General features: G+C 36.2%; 1 protein-coding gene and 1 pseudogene across 2 annotated transcripts; both read right to left on the bottom strand.

Moving 5' to 3' along the window:
* Positions 1-2860: 2860 nt before the first annotated feature.
* On the bottom strand, positions 2861-3631 carry LOC143553680 (uncharacterized). Its single transcript, XM_077043622.1, has one exon. The coding sequence runs from the start codon at positions 3629-3631 to the stop codon at positions 2861-2863; it is 771 nt and encodes a 256-aa protein (XP_076899737.1).
* A 5768-nt stretch (positions 3632-9399) lies between these two features.
* LOC143553677 (putative methyltransferase PMT24) lies at positions 9400-15385 on the bottom strand (annotated as a pseudogene). The gene is made up of 9 exons (XR_013138872.1): positions 15348-15385; positions 13901-14838; positions 13665-13814; positions 12755-13025; positions 12565-12675; positions 12286-12460; positions 10939-11211; positions 10219-10413; positions 9400-9821 (listed from the first exon to the last, which is right to left on the bottom strand). The product of XR_013138872.1 is annotated as a putative methyltransferase PMT24 (transcript).
* Positions 15386-15801: the final 416 nt, after the last annotated feature.

Genomic DNA, 15801 nt, shown 5'->3' with positions numbered 1-15801 from the left:
CATAATATCCCTTAGACTTTAACCGACTTGTTAAAACCTCTTAGGCCCATTTCACCGACTTGTGACCCGGAATAGAAATTAATCCAACATTCACCCCCCTAAATTCTGATTCGGATTAGAAAGGTTTTCAACTCCAAGTAACTTGCGCATCTCCGTGAACTTGATTCTTGTGAGTGCTTTAGTGAGGATATCGGCTCATTGCTCTTTCCCGCTAATGTGCTCAACATCTACCTCGCCGTCGTTGTAGTAATCTCGGATAAAATGAAAGCGAGACTTTATATGCTTTGTTTGGTTGTGAAAAATCGGATTTTTCACAAGAGCTATTGCGGACGTGTTATCAATTTTCAACACAACTTTCTGCAATGCTTCTCCAGTCAACTCGCTCAACAACTCTCAGAGCCATACAGCTTGACATGTGGCGGCTGAAGCCGCCATGTACTCGGCTTCACACGACGAGAGTCTAGTTGTTCGCTTGCTTTTGTGACCACCATGTAGTTGGAGATTGCCCGTAATAAAACATGTGCCCCGTGCTACCTCTACCATCATCCTCATCTATGTTGTGACTACTATCACTATAACCTACAAGTCGTTTGGACCCGTTCTTCCCGTACTTGATCTCGTAACTCATCGGTTTCTTCAAATATCTCAATAGGTGTCGTATTGCCATACCATGAGATTCTCGTGGGCTTTGCATATATCGACTAATAATACCCACAGAGTATGCCATATCCGGACGAGTGTGTAATAAATACCGCAAGCAACCCACCACCTTGCGATACTCAGTTGCGTCGAGTTCGACTTTGTTCTAGGATTTAGAGAATTTCACACCATGATCCATCGGGACTTGAGACGGATTGTAGTTTTGCATACCGGTCTCCTTCAGAATTCTTCAGGCGTATCCTTCTTGTGTAATCACTATCCCATCCTCACGTTGAAATACTTCGATTCCGATATAGAAGGTTAACTTCCCGAGATCCGACAACTCAAGCTTGGTGGTTATACCCTTTTTGAAATCGGAAATTATACTCGAGCTTGTACTTGTCACAAATAAATCATCCACATACACGGCTACGATCAAAAAATGTTTCCCATCCGTCTCTCGGTAAACCGATTGTTCCTTGGAACATTTTTAAAACTTCATGTCTTGTAGGATGTTATCGAGCTTTGTGTTCCAAGCTCGGGGAGCTTGCCTTAACCCGTACAAGGCCTTTGACAACTTGTAAACTTTTTCCTCCTCGCCTTTTTCTCGTATCCTTCGGGTTATGAGACGAACACAACTTTTTTCAATTCACCATGTAGAAAAGTCATTTTTACATCAAGATGGTGGATTTCCCACCCGTTAGATGCTGCCAATGCGATTAGTAACCTAAAATCATCAAAGTCAATCCCGGGTTTTTAATCAAGCCCCCCCAAACAATAGAAAACATACCCGGCTCGTAGTCATTCTTCTCGACTTTCTTTATCCAATTCCACCCTTTGTTTTCGTCAAACACAACGCCCCGACTAACAACAATTTTTCGGGTGTTTAGATCGAAGAGACAGTATGCTTTTAAACCCGCCTCTGACTCGAGATAGACGAGTTGTCTTGACCTAACACCAAGTTTATTTAGATGTACACTATCAACTTTAGCATACGTCATGCACCCGGATACTCGAACGTGTTCAATAATCGGTTTCTTTTTTTTGAACTGTTCATATGGAGTTTGATTAACCAAGGCCCGGTTTGGGACCCGATTGATTAAAAATGTTGAATGTCGGACCGCTTCTCCCCACATATAATTCAGTACCTACATCACCTTTAGAATACTCCGCACCATCCCATTAAAGTTCGGTTTCGCCTTTCTACCATGCCATTTTGTTGTGGCGTGTACAGGGCCGGTTAAATGCCGAATAATTCCACTTTCATCGCAAAACCGATTGAAATCACGTGAAGTGAATTCTCCTCCCCTGTCGGTTCGAAGTGTTTTCATTGGTAAACCCTCCCCTGTCTCATTTAGGGATTTTAACCTCTTAAAACTTTCAAACGCTTCACCTTTTTCTTTCAATAAAAACGTCCACATATATCGTGAGTAATCTTATATAATAACAAAGACATACCTATTACCCGAAATAGTGGATGGGGTTATTGGACCGCACAAATCACCATGAACTAACTCTAAAGGTTGGGTTGCTCTGAACGAGGATGTGGCTAGAAACGAACGCCTCGTTTGTTTACCCACCAAACACGATTCACACAATTGATTATCGTGTTTAACATATGGTAAACCTCGTACAAGATCCTTCTTAGCCATCGATTTCATTAACTCGAAATTGATGTGCCCAAGTCTTGCATGCCAACACCATGCATCATCTTTGATCTTTGATTTCAAACACACGGAATCTCCAATCTTTATTCACATTTTGTAGAGTCGGTTTGCGGATCTCTTGACCTTCATGAGTAACCTCTCGTTCTCACCTTACATTGTCAGAGGATCGTGTTACATCCGAATGTCACATCCGGACTACGTTGCTTGACCGAGACTTATTATATTTTTTTAACTCCGGAATGTAATAAATATCGGTTAGAAAGTTTTGGTCACCCGATTTTCCTTGGAAAAGAATTGAGCCTTTACCCTTGATTTGAACAAATGAACCATCTCTGATCTTAACCCTCCTGGTTATGTTCTCGTTTAACTCTAAAAAATATGACCGATTTCCCGTCATATGATTACTTGCCCCATTATCCAAATACCATACGTCATCTTCGACCCGCTCGGTCTCGTATTTCTTTGGTATTAGGTTTTGTTCATTTAAGAACACAACTTGATGCATATACGCTGCATCATCAAAATTTTTCATGGGCTTCTGTTTTGTTAGCTTCTTAACCCTTTTGAACTCGGTCCGGGAAACCACATGCAAAGTGAACAAACTGGTCACACTGGTAACATAAAATCTTTGACCGATCTTTCTTCACCTTTATTTCCCCCCGACTTGATGACCCTTGTTCAGTACTAGGGGTTCGGTATTGGCCATTAAAACGGCCTCGACCGCGACCTCGACCTCCTCGTCCTCGTCCCCCATTAGATTCAAAACTTCTATGACTTGAAGAATCATATTTACCGAATAAAATTTTACCATGGTCACCCCCTTGAATTTCTTCTTCTCGGATTCGCTCCTCATAGGGTTGGAGTCGGCCTACAATATCTTCAAATCTCTTTTTATTGAGATCCAACACTTGCTCAAGCGAAGCAACCATCTGAATATACTTCGATCTTGGGAGACGTTTGAGAAACTTCTTTACCAACCTTGCTTCATCTACAACTTCGCCGAGAGCTACTGATTTTGAGGCAATGCTCGATAACTTGCCTGCAAAGTTATCTATGGAATTTGACTCGTTCATCTTCATAATGTCAAATTCCATTGACAAGGTTTGGATGCGTGCTTCTCTAACCCGTTTGGCACCAAAGTGTCGGGTTTTAATTGAATCCCACATGGCTTTAGCAGTTTCTCGATCTCCAATTTGCATTATCAAGGTTTCGGGTATGGATTGAAACAACAAGGCCATAGCCATGTCATTTTTGTCTTCATCGGAGACACCCGAGTTGATGGTGTCCCTAACTTTGTGAACTCTTAGGACTACTTTCATCCTCATAGCCCACACAGTATAGTTCGTTGCAGTTAACAGTGGACATTGAACGAAAGATGACCCGTTCTCTTTCCCCTTTGGCGGCGACGTGGAGTCGTGTCACCCGTGGCTACTCAAACCCAACTTGTTTGAATAAAGTAAAAATTGAACGAACTATGCGGTCAACAATTACAACAACTTCTTCGGTAGACAAACCAACTTGTTTTATCAACCACGTTAACAACTTCTTCGGGAAATCAAACCAGCTTGTTCGATCGAAACACCTTCTTTGTTGCCGTTAATTATCGCATTCTTGAACCGAGCTCTTATATCAATTCAAGAATGATAAACGATAATTAATGCACAACTTAGAAATAATCGACTTATATTATAATAAGAAAATATAACTCAAAAAACTGATTACAATATCTTTGGTAGTGATGGTAGTGATTCTTTTGTTTGTTGTTGTTGTTGTATCTAACACTAACTTTGTGCATGTATTTATACTAATAACCCAACTTGGTCACCAAGCATAATATGTGTCCACCACTCACTTGGCCAACAAGGTGAACTTGGCCACCAAACAAATGAAAGAATGTTTCATAATATCCCTTAGACTTTAACCGACTTGTTAAAACCTCTTAGGCCCGGTTCACCGACTTGTGATCCGGAATAGAAAATAATCCAACAAGTTTTTTCCCGATGGAATTGATACGGCTAACTCATTCTGAATGACAAGAATTCTATCATCATTAATGCCCCATGAGTGTTTGTAACAAGGGTAATATCGGCCAGCAGCTTCAATATCTTTTTTCCAAATTCTTGTTGTCACCAGGTTGAGCTCCTCTAATAATGGTAATTGCTTGAAAACTTCCCTCCAGATTTCTTCAAAGAATGCAATTACAGTACAATATCTAGACGTCTAAGTTGGTTTGATGTTTTATATTAGTAATATGATTGTTAAGAGTCGTATTTTTCCTTCATTAAACATAAATGAAAAGTCATAACATACCTAGACAATAAATTTAAGAAGATGGTTATCACATAAACCAACCCTGGTTAACTAAACCAATTGGCTTTAGCTTCTATACACAGCAACTGAACAACCTTACACATGCCCCGACATTGCATCCTTTCATACCCACCTGTATATATGTCCATATAAACCACCTTCCACATGACACAGTCCTTGTAAATTTCACGCCATGCAGTGCACACTAACCGAGCTTTGTTAATTCGGTCAATTACATCAACTCTTTGGAGAATATATTCCTCACTATATCTAGTGGAAGCTCAAACCAGTTCCTTGTCGGCTGCTTCACTCGCCAATCCTGTTTGGGCTTTCAAACAATCTTGATTCTTCATTGATTTGATTTTGATTTTATATATTAGTTTTTATTCTTTGCTATCTTATATACGCTTTATTTTATTATTTTCATGTAAAATTTGTACTTTCATTCCCTTTAAAATATATTAGTCTTTCTATATTTCTTTAAATAATAGTTTTCAAATGGTATGATGTTTTGTTGATTACAGCGATATGTCCCATCCTTTTATAAATTTATGCACAACTCATTACAAATGTGCGTTTATAATGCATTCTAATAATGTGGCTAAAGTTGTATGTAACTCCATATTGCTAAAAGAAACATGATGTGTAGTTAGACTGATTCAAATCCCCTTCCGCGCACTTGATAAAAAAAAGAAACATTAATTGTAAGTACAATTTGATGCTGAGAAATTCACTAAATCGAAAACACAATTCAGTGTAGAAAAGGAAATGGTTGTGAAATGCAATTGATTTTCCGTTTCATAATGAAGGAGTTTATGATTTGAAATTATAACAAATTAAGAACTCAAATTATCTCTCTCTTTAGTTAGAGAAAAAAAGATAATGGAAACAAATTTTACTCACAATATTAATCCCACATTTTGATAATATTGATGGGAAGTTATGGATGAGATCATGAGAATGATTTAGATGACTTAAAAGAAGTTGATATACAAATTCAAATATATTTTGTGTCAATGACAATGAAGAAAATTAGCAGGAAAACCAACACAAATTTCACACGACTTCAAGGAATTCAGTAGGACTGTAGGAGAACCAACATAATTTGGCTTTTTAAGACTCCGACTAAAAAAAATATATATATTATGATGTATATGAAATAATAAAGGAAACTATAATTACAAAAAAAGTTGTTGAGAAGAATTACATGTAGAATCCCCAAATAGAGGTTTTTTATTCAGACTAAAGTACAAGGAATGTTGGTGATCTTGTTAATGGTTAATATGCAGTGCAACAATTAATCTACAATTATAGTATATATTGAAATACTTGACCAAGATCATCTGCACCTTCCTTCTTTGGACAGTAATGCAGTATTATCTAGTCAAGTTTATGATCTTTATCAACCATGAAACCAGAAACTAGACCTTCCCATCAGCCGAAGGGAGCCTTTGGGCCGTTTCCACAGTCGCGTCTGAATTCGTTAGCGCGTTAGTCCCTTTAGACGGAGCCGAAGATGGAGTTGGAAACTTCTTGGGCAGCATTTGTTCCCAAGTAACCTCTTTTGGGAATCTTGATGTTGCCTCAGAGAAAGCAAGAAATGTAATAATAATAATAATAATAATAATAATAATAATAATAATAATAATAATAATACTCACCGCCAATAACTTGTGCCTCAAGGAAGGTACCATGGTGAATTACTTGAGACACAAGATGCTCAGAGAACTGGTGGTTGTCTTGATCACTTCCATGAAGATTGTGGTCTGGTTTTAGATAGCTTCTGAGCAGGAGACAATGAGAGGATTTGGTGCATATTGCCAACTATGGTGGTTTGAAAAAGATGGGACACTGGCAGACCAGTTTGGTATTTTAAAAGTTTAAACCATAAAAACAGTGGAAGTTTGTGTTGTTTGCTAATTTTTTAATAAAAAGGTGAAAAAGGTATGGTTACATTTGTAGCAACTCAAGGAACTTTGTCTCTACAGTGGACACATCATTTGTTATTTTAAACCATATAGGTCTTTGTAGGATGATTCTTAGAAGTTAAAACTGTTTGAAAACTAATTAATAGATAGTTTATATAAGTTTAAGGCTCAAGTTTAAATAAGAGCTTATTTAATAATTACTAGTGTTATATAAATTGGTTCGCTACTAGAAAAGTGAGTGTTCGACGCTAGACGGGTAGCCTTAACTAGGAAAAACAAAACTATTAGTTTTAAGACGGATTATTGAGTGATCAAATATGGTCAACAGATTACTAAAGATGAGTTGTAAGTGTAGACTGTCATGCATGGATAAAGGAAAGGATGGTCGCTTTATCGAACATGAAGACTGTTTCTTGTATGTTTTGAAAAGGAGAAACTGCTTCACTTTAAAGTTTAATCTAATTCTCAAACTTTTTCATTAACAATAATAACAAATGGAATGATTTTAACATTTGGATCTTAGAATTTTAAACCCCCCCTCCCCCACACACACACACACAAACCCCTTTCCACACACACACACAAACCCCTTTCTCCGAATCAAGATATTTAGTAGAATAGGCTTTGCGATTCAAAAGGGGATAGCGGCGCAGCTTGTTGCTCGCTTACCCATTATCCAGATGTAGTTCGGTTTGTGTTATATATAAAAGGATTTACGGGATTAAAAAAAAATATATATTCCTTCAAAAAACATAGATTAGTTAAAACACACAAAAACAGTTTTAATATATATAAACACATAAAAAAAAGTCAAATGGTATGGTTATTATCCCAGTTAACTAAAAAAAGGCAAAAAGGGAAAGTCCACACAGCCTTTTCCCTATTTATAAATCAATTGCCCTTCGAAACTATCAAGAGTCAAAGTCTTTGAGTCAATGCCAACCTCTATATGATTAATTATACTTCAATTTTTATTTGTTTCAGTTTTGCGTTCTTAATATTTTAATTGAAAGTTAAAAAACAAATTTTAAGACACACTTTCTAAGGAGAACATAATTATAGTTAAATGCATTGTCGTGTCTTTGGACGAGTGTTTATGGGTGTTGGTATTAGATAAAGGTTTTTCATGTATTGAAACTCGAGTGTATCACGATGTGATGAATTTAATCAGTGACTCATTTGAAGGATTCGTTGGCCGTTCATAAAAATAGTTATAATTAAATAAAACTAAAATTGCAAAAACAATATAAAACAATGTGATACCACAAGAGAATGCTGAAAACAGGGAATCTAAGGAGAAACCTAACAAAACTTGTAATTCTAGAAAAATATATGGCGACACCATAATACACTACCAGAGAAGTCGGGCCGTTTCCTTTGTTAGTTTCGTTCAAAATATATAGAGACGGTCATTTTGTTGGAATTGATTCTCTCGGATGATTGATGGGAAAATTTTTTCTACCAATTTCTTACCAAAACAATTTCCGACCAAAATCATTTATGACTAGTTTCTGACCTTTTTCGGACTAAAATAATCTTCGCCAGTATTTTAAATTAGGCTTTTAAGGCTATTTGTTTTGGTTTAACTAGCAAATGCTAGTTATAGCGTTACATCAACGCTATGTCATTGCCACGTAGACAGTGGTTTTTAACTAATCCACCATTTAACAAGCGGACTATGTTGGTTGCCCCTAAAAAATGCCCGCCAGTGTGGTGGTGGTTTAACAAGATTGTGAGTGGTGAGGTGACCACGGCGCCTCCCACAACACTCGGCCTAATAGCGTTGGAATTTCGTCATAACTGGGTCACGATTTGAAAAGCGGCTGAATTTTTCTAGAACTGATATCACTTATTATATTAAACATGCTTAAAGTTGTATTATAATAAGGGATATTGTACGTGTAGTAATCATGCACTAACTCCTACAATCTTTTAGTTGAAGGAACTTTTTCAAGAAAGTACATCTCTTAACACTTAACACATTTTTCCAGTTGATTTACTCTATTTCTTTGAAAATTTTAAATAAATTATGAGAAAGAAAGGGAGCTTAAGAAAGAATCTATTCATCAAATGACATTAACATCAACACAGAAAATAAGTGTTTCATTCTAACACGTTTAAATATACTATTGCATGCATGTATCTGGCTCTTCTTGTATATAACGCTCTTAATTAAGAAAAAGTTTACGCTATGGAGATCAATAAGAAGTTATTTATTTGGAGCTTGGATGTGGCTCAATTAAAATGTTTGACGATAGGGTTTGTGGTCTAAATCATATATATACGTATAGATGACATATGAGTCACATGATAGAAAAACACATTTTTCCTTATGAAAATACTAATTTTATTATGCGCTTTAGGCCTCGAAAGAGACAATATGATATTGATTACTTTGTATGCACCTTTTTGTTGTTTGTATAAGTTGGTTTGGTGTAACTACTTAAGGAAAAGGATGGGGCTAACACATCACAGCAAACAAAGAGAATGTGATGGTTCTCTAAGGAACATGATGTGCTTACATAGGAGAACATTAATAAAGAAATGTTCTTTTTTTAGTGAAAAACCTTGGAGAAGTTGTCAAAATTCTACATGTAAACTCTTCTACATAGATATAGACAAACTTATCATTTCAACTCATAATACATGAATAAAAAATGTTTTGAACAGATTCAAAACCTTTTGTTGGGTCCAACATGTATGTCAAATTCTCTACAAGAACTCATCAAGGTCAACAACGTCAGTGGCGAAGCTTGGACACGAATGTCAGGTTATTTTAGTAATAAAAAGCTTTTAGGTTTATTATATTTGGAGTTAAAACTCTTCATGTATTTAAGAACAAAAGCTACAAGCCATACAATCGTATAAATTCAATTTCATTGCTAAATATGACGATCTGTGTAGTTTTATAGTAAAAATATTGTAACACGACCAAAGTCCAAAACCGTTACAAAACAACAATTACACGTGGCTAAACAAATTACAATTTCAGTTAATTAACTTAATAAATCAAAATGACAAAATACATACCATTCGTTGGCAAGATTTCTATTCAACGGCATAAGTTACAGTTTCTACCTCGGTGGGACGCCAAAACGACTTCTCTACACATAACAACCCTTCTTTGTCCTTGCTGTATGTCAGCTTAATGTTCCAGTTCATAGATTTTGCCATGTTTTCCACCTCGGCAATCGTCTCCACGTTGTCGCGCACGATTAGTTTACCTTCCGGTCTTAATATTCTGTCAACTTCCGCCATCAACCCTTGTAACTTACACCTGTGATACAAAGAAAACTCACTTTTAGTTATCAAAACACGACCTATATAGTTATTCTTGTCAAAAACATCAACCTTAATCCAAAGACACTTGAAAATCATTTAACAAAAAATGCAACCTCTTTAATCCTTTATCACCCGTTTAACCCTTCATCTACGGAGTCAAACGGGTTGGTGGTTGTAAATTATAAATATACTAAACGGGTTCCAAGGTTGTAATAAATGGGTTAAACGGGTCAGCATGTTTACTTCAAAGGGTTGACTTGTTTGATTAAAGGGTTCAACAGATCAACACAAACACACATGCTTATTAAGCGGATCAGATACGGCAATCCAAAACCCAATTATGTTCATGTCGTATCACGCTGAGAAATACAATTGAAGCACAAAAACATTACCTTTTCTTAACATCTGAAAAAAGATGATCAGCATGAAGAAGATCATACGATCGTGGGTAGGTGCTGAAGGATTCACACCAATCATGATATATGCCAAAAAGTCCACGTTCGTATATAATTGGAAGCGTATCAGGTGAATCAAGAGGTACAACATTCATCACCCACACCTTAAGGTCCCTCATTGCAGCTGCAAATCTACACATATTTGCCAAAATAAAAAAAATGTCAGAATGAAGATTTCACATGTGGAACCACAATCTAGATGCAAAAATAACAATCCATCATATACTTGTTAACAGGCTGTTTAAGGTCAAACAGGCCCGCAAATAATTTTCAATGTAAACAGACCGAACCTTCAGTAAACCATTCATGAACCGTTCATTTAAACTGTTAACAAATGCACACGAACACGTTCACTTTCTTCACGAACAAACACGAATAAGAAAACCCCGTTCGTTTAGTTGTTTGTGTTCAATTATTTGTTTGGTTTAAGTTAAACCGACGAAGATGACATACTCTATTCGTTTACAAGCTTAACCTAAGAACTTAAATAACCTTTTGAAAAGTCAATTATTATCGAGGTACTCATTTTTACTAGAGTTAATTTGAGATATTAAGCATCTCTTAGTATATTTGAAAATTTGTTTTGCCATTTTGGGTAAAATAATAAAACATTCCCCTTTTGGTAAAAAAAATTTCTTGTAAGCTGAATCTACTTACCCTCCGTATATGGACCGCATGTCCATGACATTTCTGACAAACGACCAATCAATTCCTAAACCGGTCAGATAAGACTTCGAAACAACACGTTTCCAGTGTTCATAATCAGAAGTGAAATCTTCTGGTGCTGCTTTTCCATAAACTCCAACTTCACTAGTCTTTAACCAGTATGGTGGTGACTCCAACCTCTGTGGCCAAGTCTCGGTCCATTTTGATCCACGTGCAGACTCATCAACGGGTACTCTATGCATACATGCTTCAAGTTGTACTTTCCTGAATTCAAGTTGTGGTTTAAGTCACGTTTAGATCAACATTCAATAATAATTATACCAGAACCAATCTTAATCATTCAATTATAATAAACAAATGAAGATGTTACGACTGTAAAAGTTCAAATGATTTCTCTCTTGACTTAATTTCCTTATTTTCTCTCTTCCTCATAACAAGTTTTGTACATGTGTAAATAAGAGAATAATAGTTAACCTACACGTGTGCAGATGTTATAATATGTATTTTGTATCCGCACATATACATTCTGGGTTTTATGATGCATACATTTCTAATTTCAAGGGAGTTCCTGCATAGATTACTTGTACCTTATGCATAGACTACTTGTACACATAGAGTTAAAAGACGTATTTTGGTTATGCATAAAAAACCATCTTTAGTGGTACTGTAGTTTTTTTTTAATTATTTACTTAATCTCTCTTTTTAAGAAAAATAATTTCACTTAAATCTCTTATTTTTTTAAGTGTTTTAAAGTTAACAACTTAAAATATTAAATATAAACAATTTTTTAATATTTTTTGAATAACAAACACCTCGCATACGTGATGTGCGCGCATCCCACATTACACATCGGCTTATGGATCAAAACGCATTATAGCGCACCGCTCATTTTAAAACCAAGTATACATATATCATTTTTTGAATAACAAACACCTCGCATACGTGATGTGCGCGCATCCCACATTACACATCGGCTTATGGATCAAAACGCATTATAGCGCACCGCTCATTTTAAAACCAAGTATACATATATCAAACTCAAGTACAATCAAATAGCACTACATGTATTTTAATAGTCATGTCACATGTGGGAATCTCGGATAAAAACACAAATAAATGACCGGTCCAAATGGATTCTCGCAGTTCTCACATTATTTATGGTCATTTATTGAACCCTTCACTATATATAATACGTATATGTATGCTAAAGCTTAGAGAGCGGTCCAAATAGATTCTCACAGTTCTCACATTACTTATGATCATGTATTGAACCATCCAATATGGCACTATATATATAATATGTATATATATGCTAAAGTTTAGAGATATTATTGTTACCAGACTGCATCAGGATCGTCTTTGCTTTCACATAGTGGTGGCTCATTTTGCTGTCTGTTTTCATAGCATTCATTATTAGTTGGTTTTCTGTATATTGCTGCTCCAACCTGATTCAATTTATCATTGTTTATCACCACCAACTCCCAGCACATTGCCTTTGTTAGCTTTTTCATAGCTGCACAAAATGATGGCGGTAAGTGTTTCACAAATTCTAAATATTTAATATATGAAATGTCAAGTTAAAAGAGCACAAAATTAATTTCAGTTTTCCCCTCATACCTTCCCATATTTCCACATCTTCCGTCTTGTTTTGGTAAACTGGAGTAGCAGACCACACAAAATAACCACCAGGTCGCAACATGCGATTAAGCTCCAACAAAAGTTTCCCACCTGCAAAACATAACCTTTATATGTATTTCATTTTAATACTAAATTAAAACATGATTGCAAGTAGCTGATAGTACTTCACCTTCAATGTGCCAGGGGACTCTGCAACGGGCACAATGAACAACATCAAAGATTTTGCTTGGGAATGGAAGCCTTTGGGTACCCATAACAGCTGAAATGGCGGGAATACCCCTTTCAAGTGCAAATTGAACTTGAGCTTCGTGTTCATCTTTTGGAGCAAACGACATTGCAATCACGTCTCGTTCAAAAAGATATCCACCAAAACTAGCAACACCACATCCAACATCCAAAATCACTCGGGTCCTCTTACCCCATGCAATATCAGGATGTGACTGCAATTAAAGATTACAAAACATATTTAGTGACAATTTTGACCCCTAATAGGCCTGTAAACGAACCGAACATTCAATGAACCATTTGACGGGAAGGCGGTTTATGTTCTTTTATTTAATAAACAAACGAACAAGAATGAAACTAATTGTTTTTTTAGATAAATGAACAAACATGAACACATGCCTGGTTCGTTTATGTTCGTGAAAATTCTTTATGTTTGTTAGTTTTATTAGCATTTTAGGTTCAACAGACTGGTGTTCACATTCATTCAGCTATGTTCGTTCGTTTATGTTCACGAATCATTTGTTATAATATAACGAACGAACATGAGCACATCCATTTACTTAATGAATGAACACGAACAAGAAACTCATTTGTTTAATTGTTCGAGTTCGATCATGTGTTATTTTAAAGGTAAGCGAACAAACACGATTCGCTGTCCGCCCTATAAACAAACAAACATGAGCATATTCAATTTCTTAACAAACAAACACAGACAACGAAACCCATCCCTTTAATTGTTTGTGTTCACTCATTTGTTAAGTTAAAGTTAAACGAACAAACATGAACATGTCCCCTTTGTGTTAATTCGGTTCGTTTACTAATGACTTCATCAAAAAATAGTTAAGATTACTAACTTCTTGGATGAAATCTATATAGTGAAGAGCTCCATTCTTAAACTGAGTACCGCCACCAGGAAACGAAAGGTACTCCCCATCAACTTTAACCCAATTTTGATGTCCTTTGACCGCAGCAAGCTTTGTGTGTGGGACGTTACTATACCATATCTGCAAACAAATAATAAAACACATTTTAAAATCTAGAAGCAATCAACAAGTGGATAATGAAAACTATTAAGATGAAAATAATGTACCTGTTCTCGACTTCTAGGCCACTTGATGGGTATTTTATACCCAACAGGAAGAGGAACAAGACATGTTGGCGACTCATCAGGACAATGTCTTTCCCTGTGTTCATAATGGCTTCTACCATGTAGGTGTCTAATGGCTTCCAAATTGTCCAAACACGGAATATAGTCTGAGCCAGCTGTCGTGTTGCATGTCTTCCAATTGTAAACGTTTTGTGCTTTCTTCTCAGTTGCTGACTCGGCTGCTTGAGTTGAGAACGCCCCGTTTTGTGCAGTGGTTTCTTTTAGAATCTCAGATTGTGTTGCGTCTGATAAATCTGCTTTGGTATCTTCATCTTTGTTGACCTTTTCTTCCTTCGTTTCTGTTTCATTCGATTTGTTATTCTTCTGGGTCTCATTCGATTCAGAATTCGACTCAATATTCTTCTCGGTCTCATTTGATTCAGAATTCGACTCGGTATTCTTCTCTGTCTCATTCGATTCAGAATTCGACTCGGTATTCTTCTCTGTCTCGTTCGATTCAGAATTCGACTCGGTATTCTTCTCGTTTTCATTCGATTCAGAATTTGAACTCGTATCTTCCGAATTTCAGTTCTCTTCATTTGAACTTGAATCATCATTTCCATTTGTGTTAGACTCCTCAGAATTGGTACTTTCTTGATTACCCGAATCCTTAACCGTATCATCTGAAGCTAGATCGCCTGAATTATCCTCAAACTGGGAAGACACCTTTGCGGAATCTTTCGGCTTCGACTCCTTAACAACCGGCAAATCAGAAGTCTGCCCGGGAACAGCAGACGACGACATAAACATCCATACTCCAACTAAACAAACCCCTAGAACAACCACAATTGTAGTCGTTGAACAATAGGACTTCTTCCCATCGACCCGGGAATACTTTCCCTGAGCCATAACTTAAATACAACTCTACTTCCTGTGTAAACCTGAATCAGTAAAAGAATCCATCAAAATTCAAAACCTTTAACAGATCTAAGTAAAAATGAATCCAAAAACATAAACTGAAGCAGTAGATGCATCAGGTGCAGGCTTACATCCATCTAATTACACTTGCTATATGCGCATAAACATGAATAGAAGCACTAAACTGCTGTTAATTTAACTGTATATGACAAAGATCTCAATAATTGTATTGATCTAGCTGCCACATTATGATATTAGGTTAGATCTAAACCTAAACTGGATGAAAAGTATAGAATCAGAGGATAAGATAACATAATTGTACCTAACTCGAAAACTAAATTAAAAAACTTCAGATCGTAAATTAAACGCACTAATCATCATCACAAAAGTAGACTAGAAAACACTAGATCGATGAAATCGGAGCGTTAATTGAGGTGAAGCGTAGAACAGAATACGAAGTCAAGCTGATTTCTCAATGCAAAATCAGCAGCATTGTTTTCATCGAAGATAAATGGAAAAGAGAAAGTCTCACCTTTTGTTTTGATTTGTTAGTGTTGTTGAAGTAAAGATGCTGAGAGAAATTGTGAAAACTGTGGTTGGACTGAGAATAATAATAATAATAATAATAAATAGATATACAAGGAGGAGGATTGGGCGTAATCAGTGGGAACAAGAATATATATAAATATACAAACAATGGAAGAAAGTAGATCCAGACCACTGTTATTATTATTATTATTATTATTATTATTATTAATAAGTGTAAATCACACCGACTTCTTTTTATAGTGGGAATACGCCAATACGGTCGGCACCGGATCTAATCCAGACATACATTTGGAGGTGTGGTGAATAGTGGCTATAAGAAATTGTTTTAACGCCGGTCTGTTATGATGTTAAGCCCAACAAAAAAGTATACTAAAACATGTTCAAGATAGATGTATGAAACGTTGGACTATACATACGTGTTTAAGTCAAACAAATAG

This window comes from Bidens hawaiensis, unplaced genomic scaffold (assembly GCF_021521415.1).
Source record: "Bidens hawaiensis isolate Kalapana, Puna unplaced genomic scaffold, B.hawaiensis_p1.1 tig00017350_1, whole genome shotgun sequence".
NCBI classification, from domain to species: Eukaryota; Viridiplantae; Streptophyta; class Magnoliopsida; order Asterales; family Asteraceae; genus Bidens; species Bidens hawaiensis.
This window is presented reverse-complemented; position numbering and strand designations above follow the sequence as displayed.

Bases quoted from the DNA above. Each gene is read 5' to 3' on its own strand.
- LOC143553680 (XM_077043622.1), bottom strand. From the start codon at position 3,631: ATGAGGATGAAAGTAGTCCTAAGAGTTCACAAAGTTAGGGACACCATC.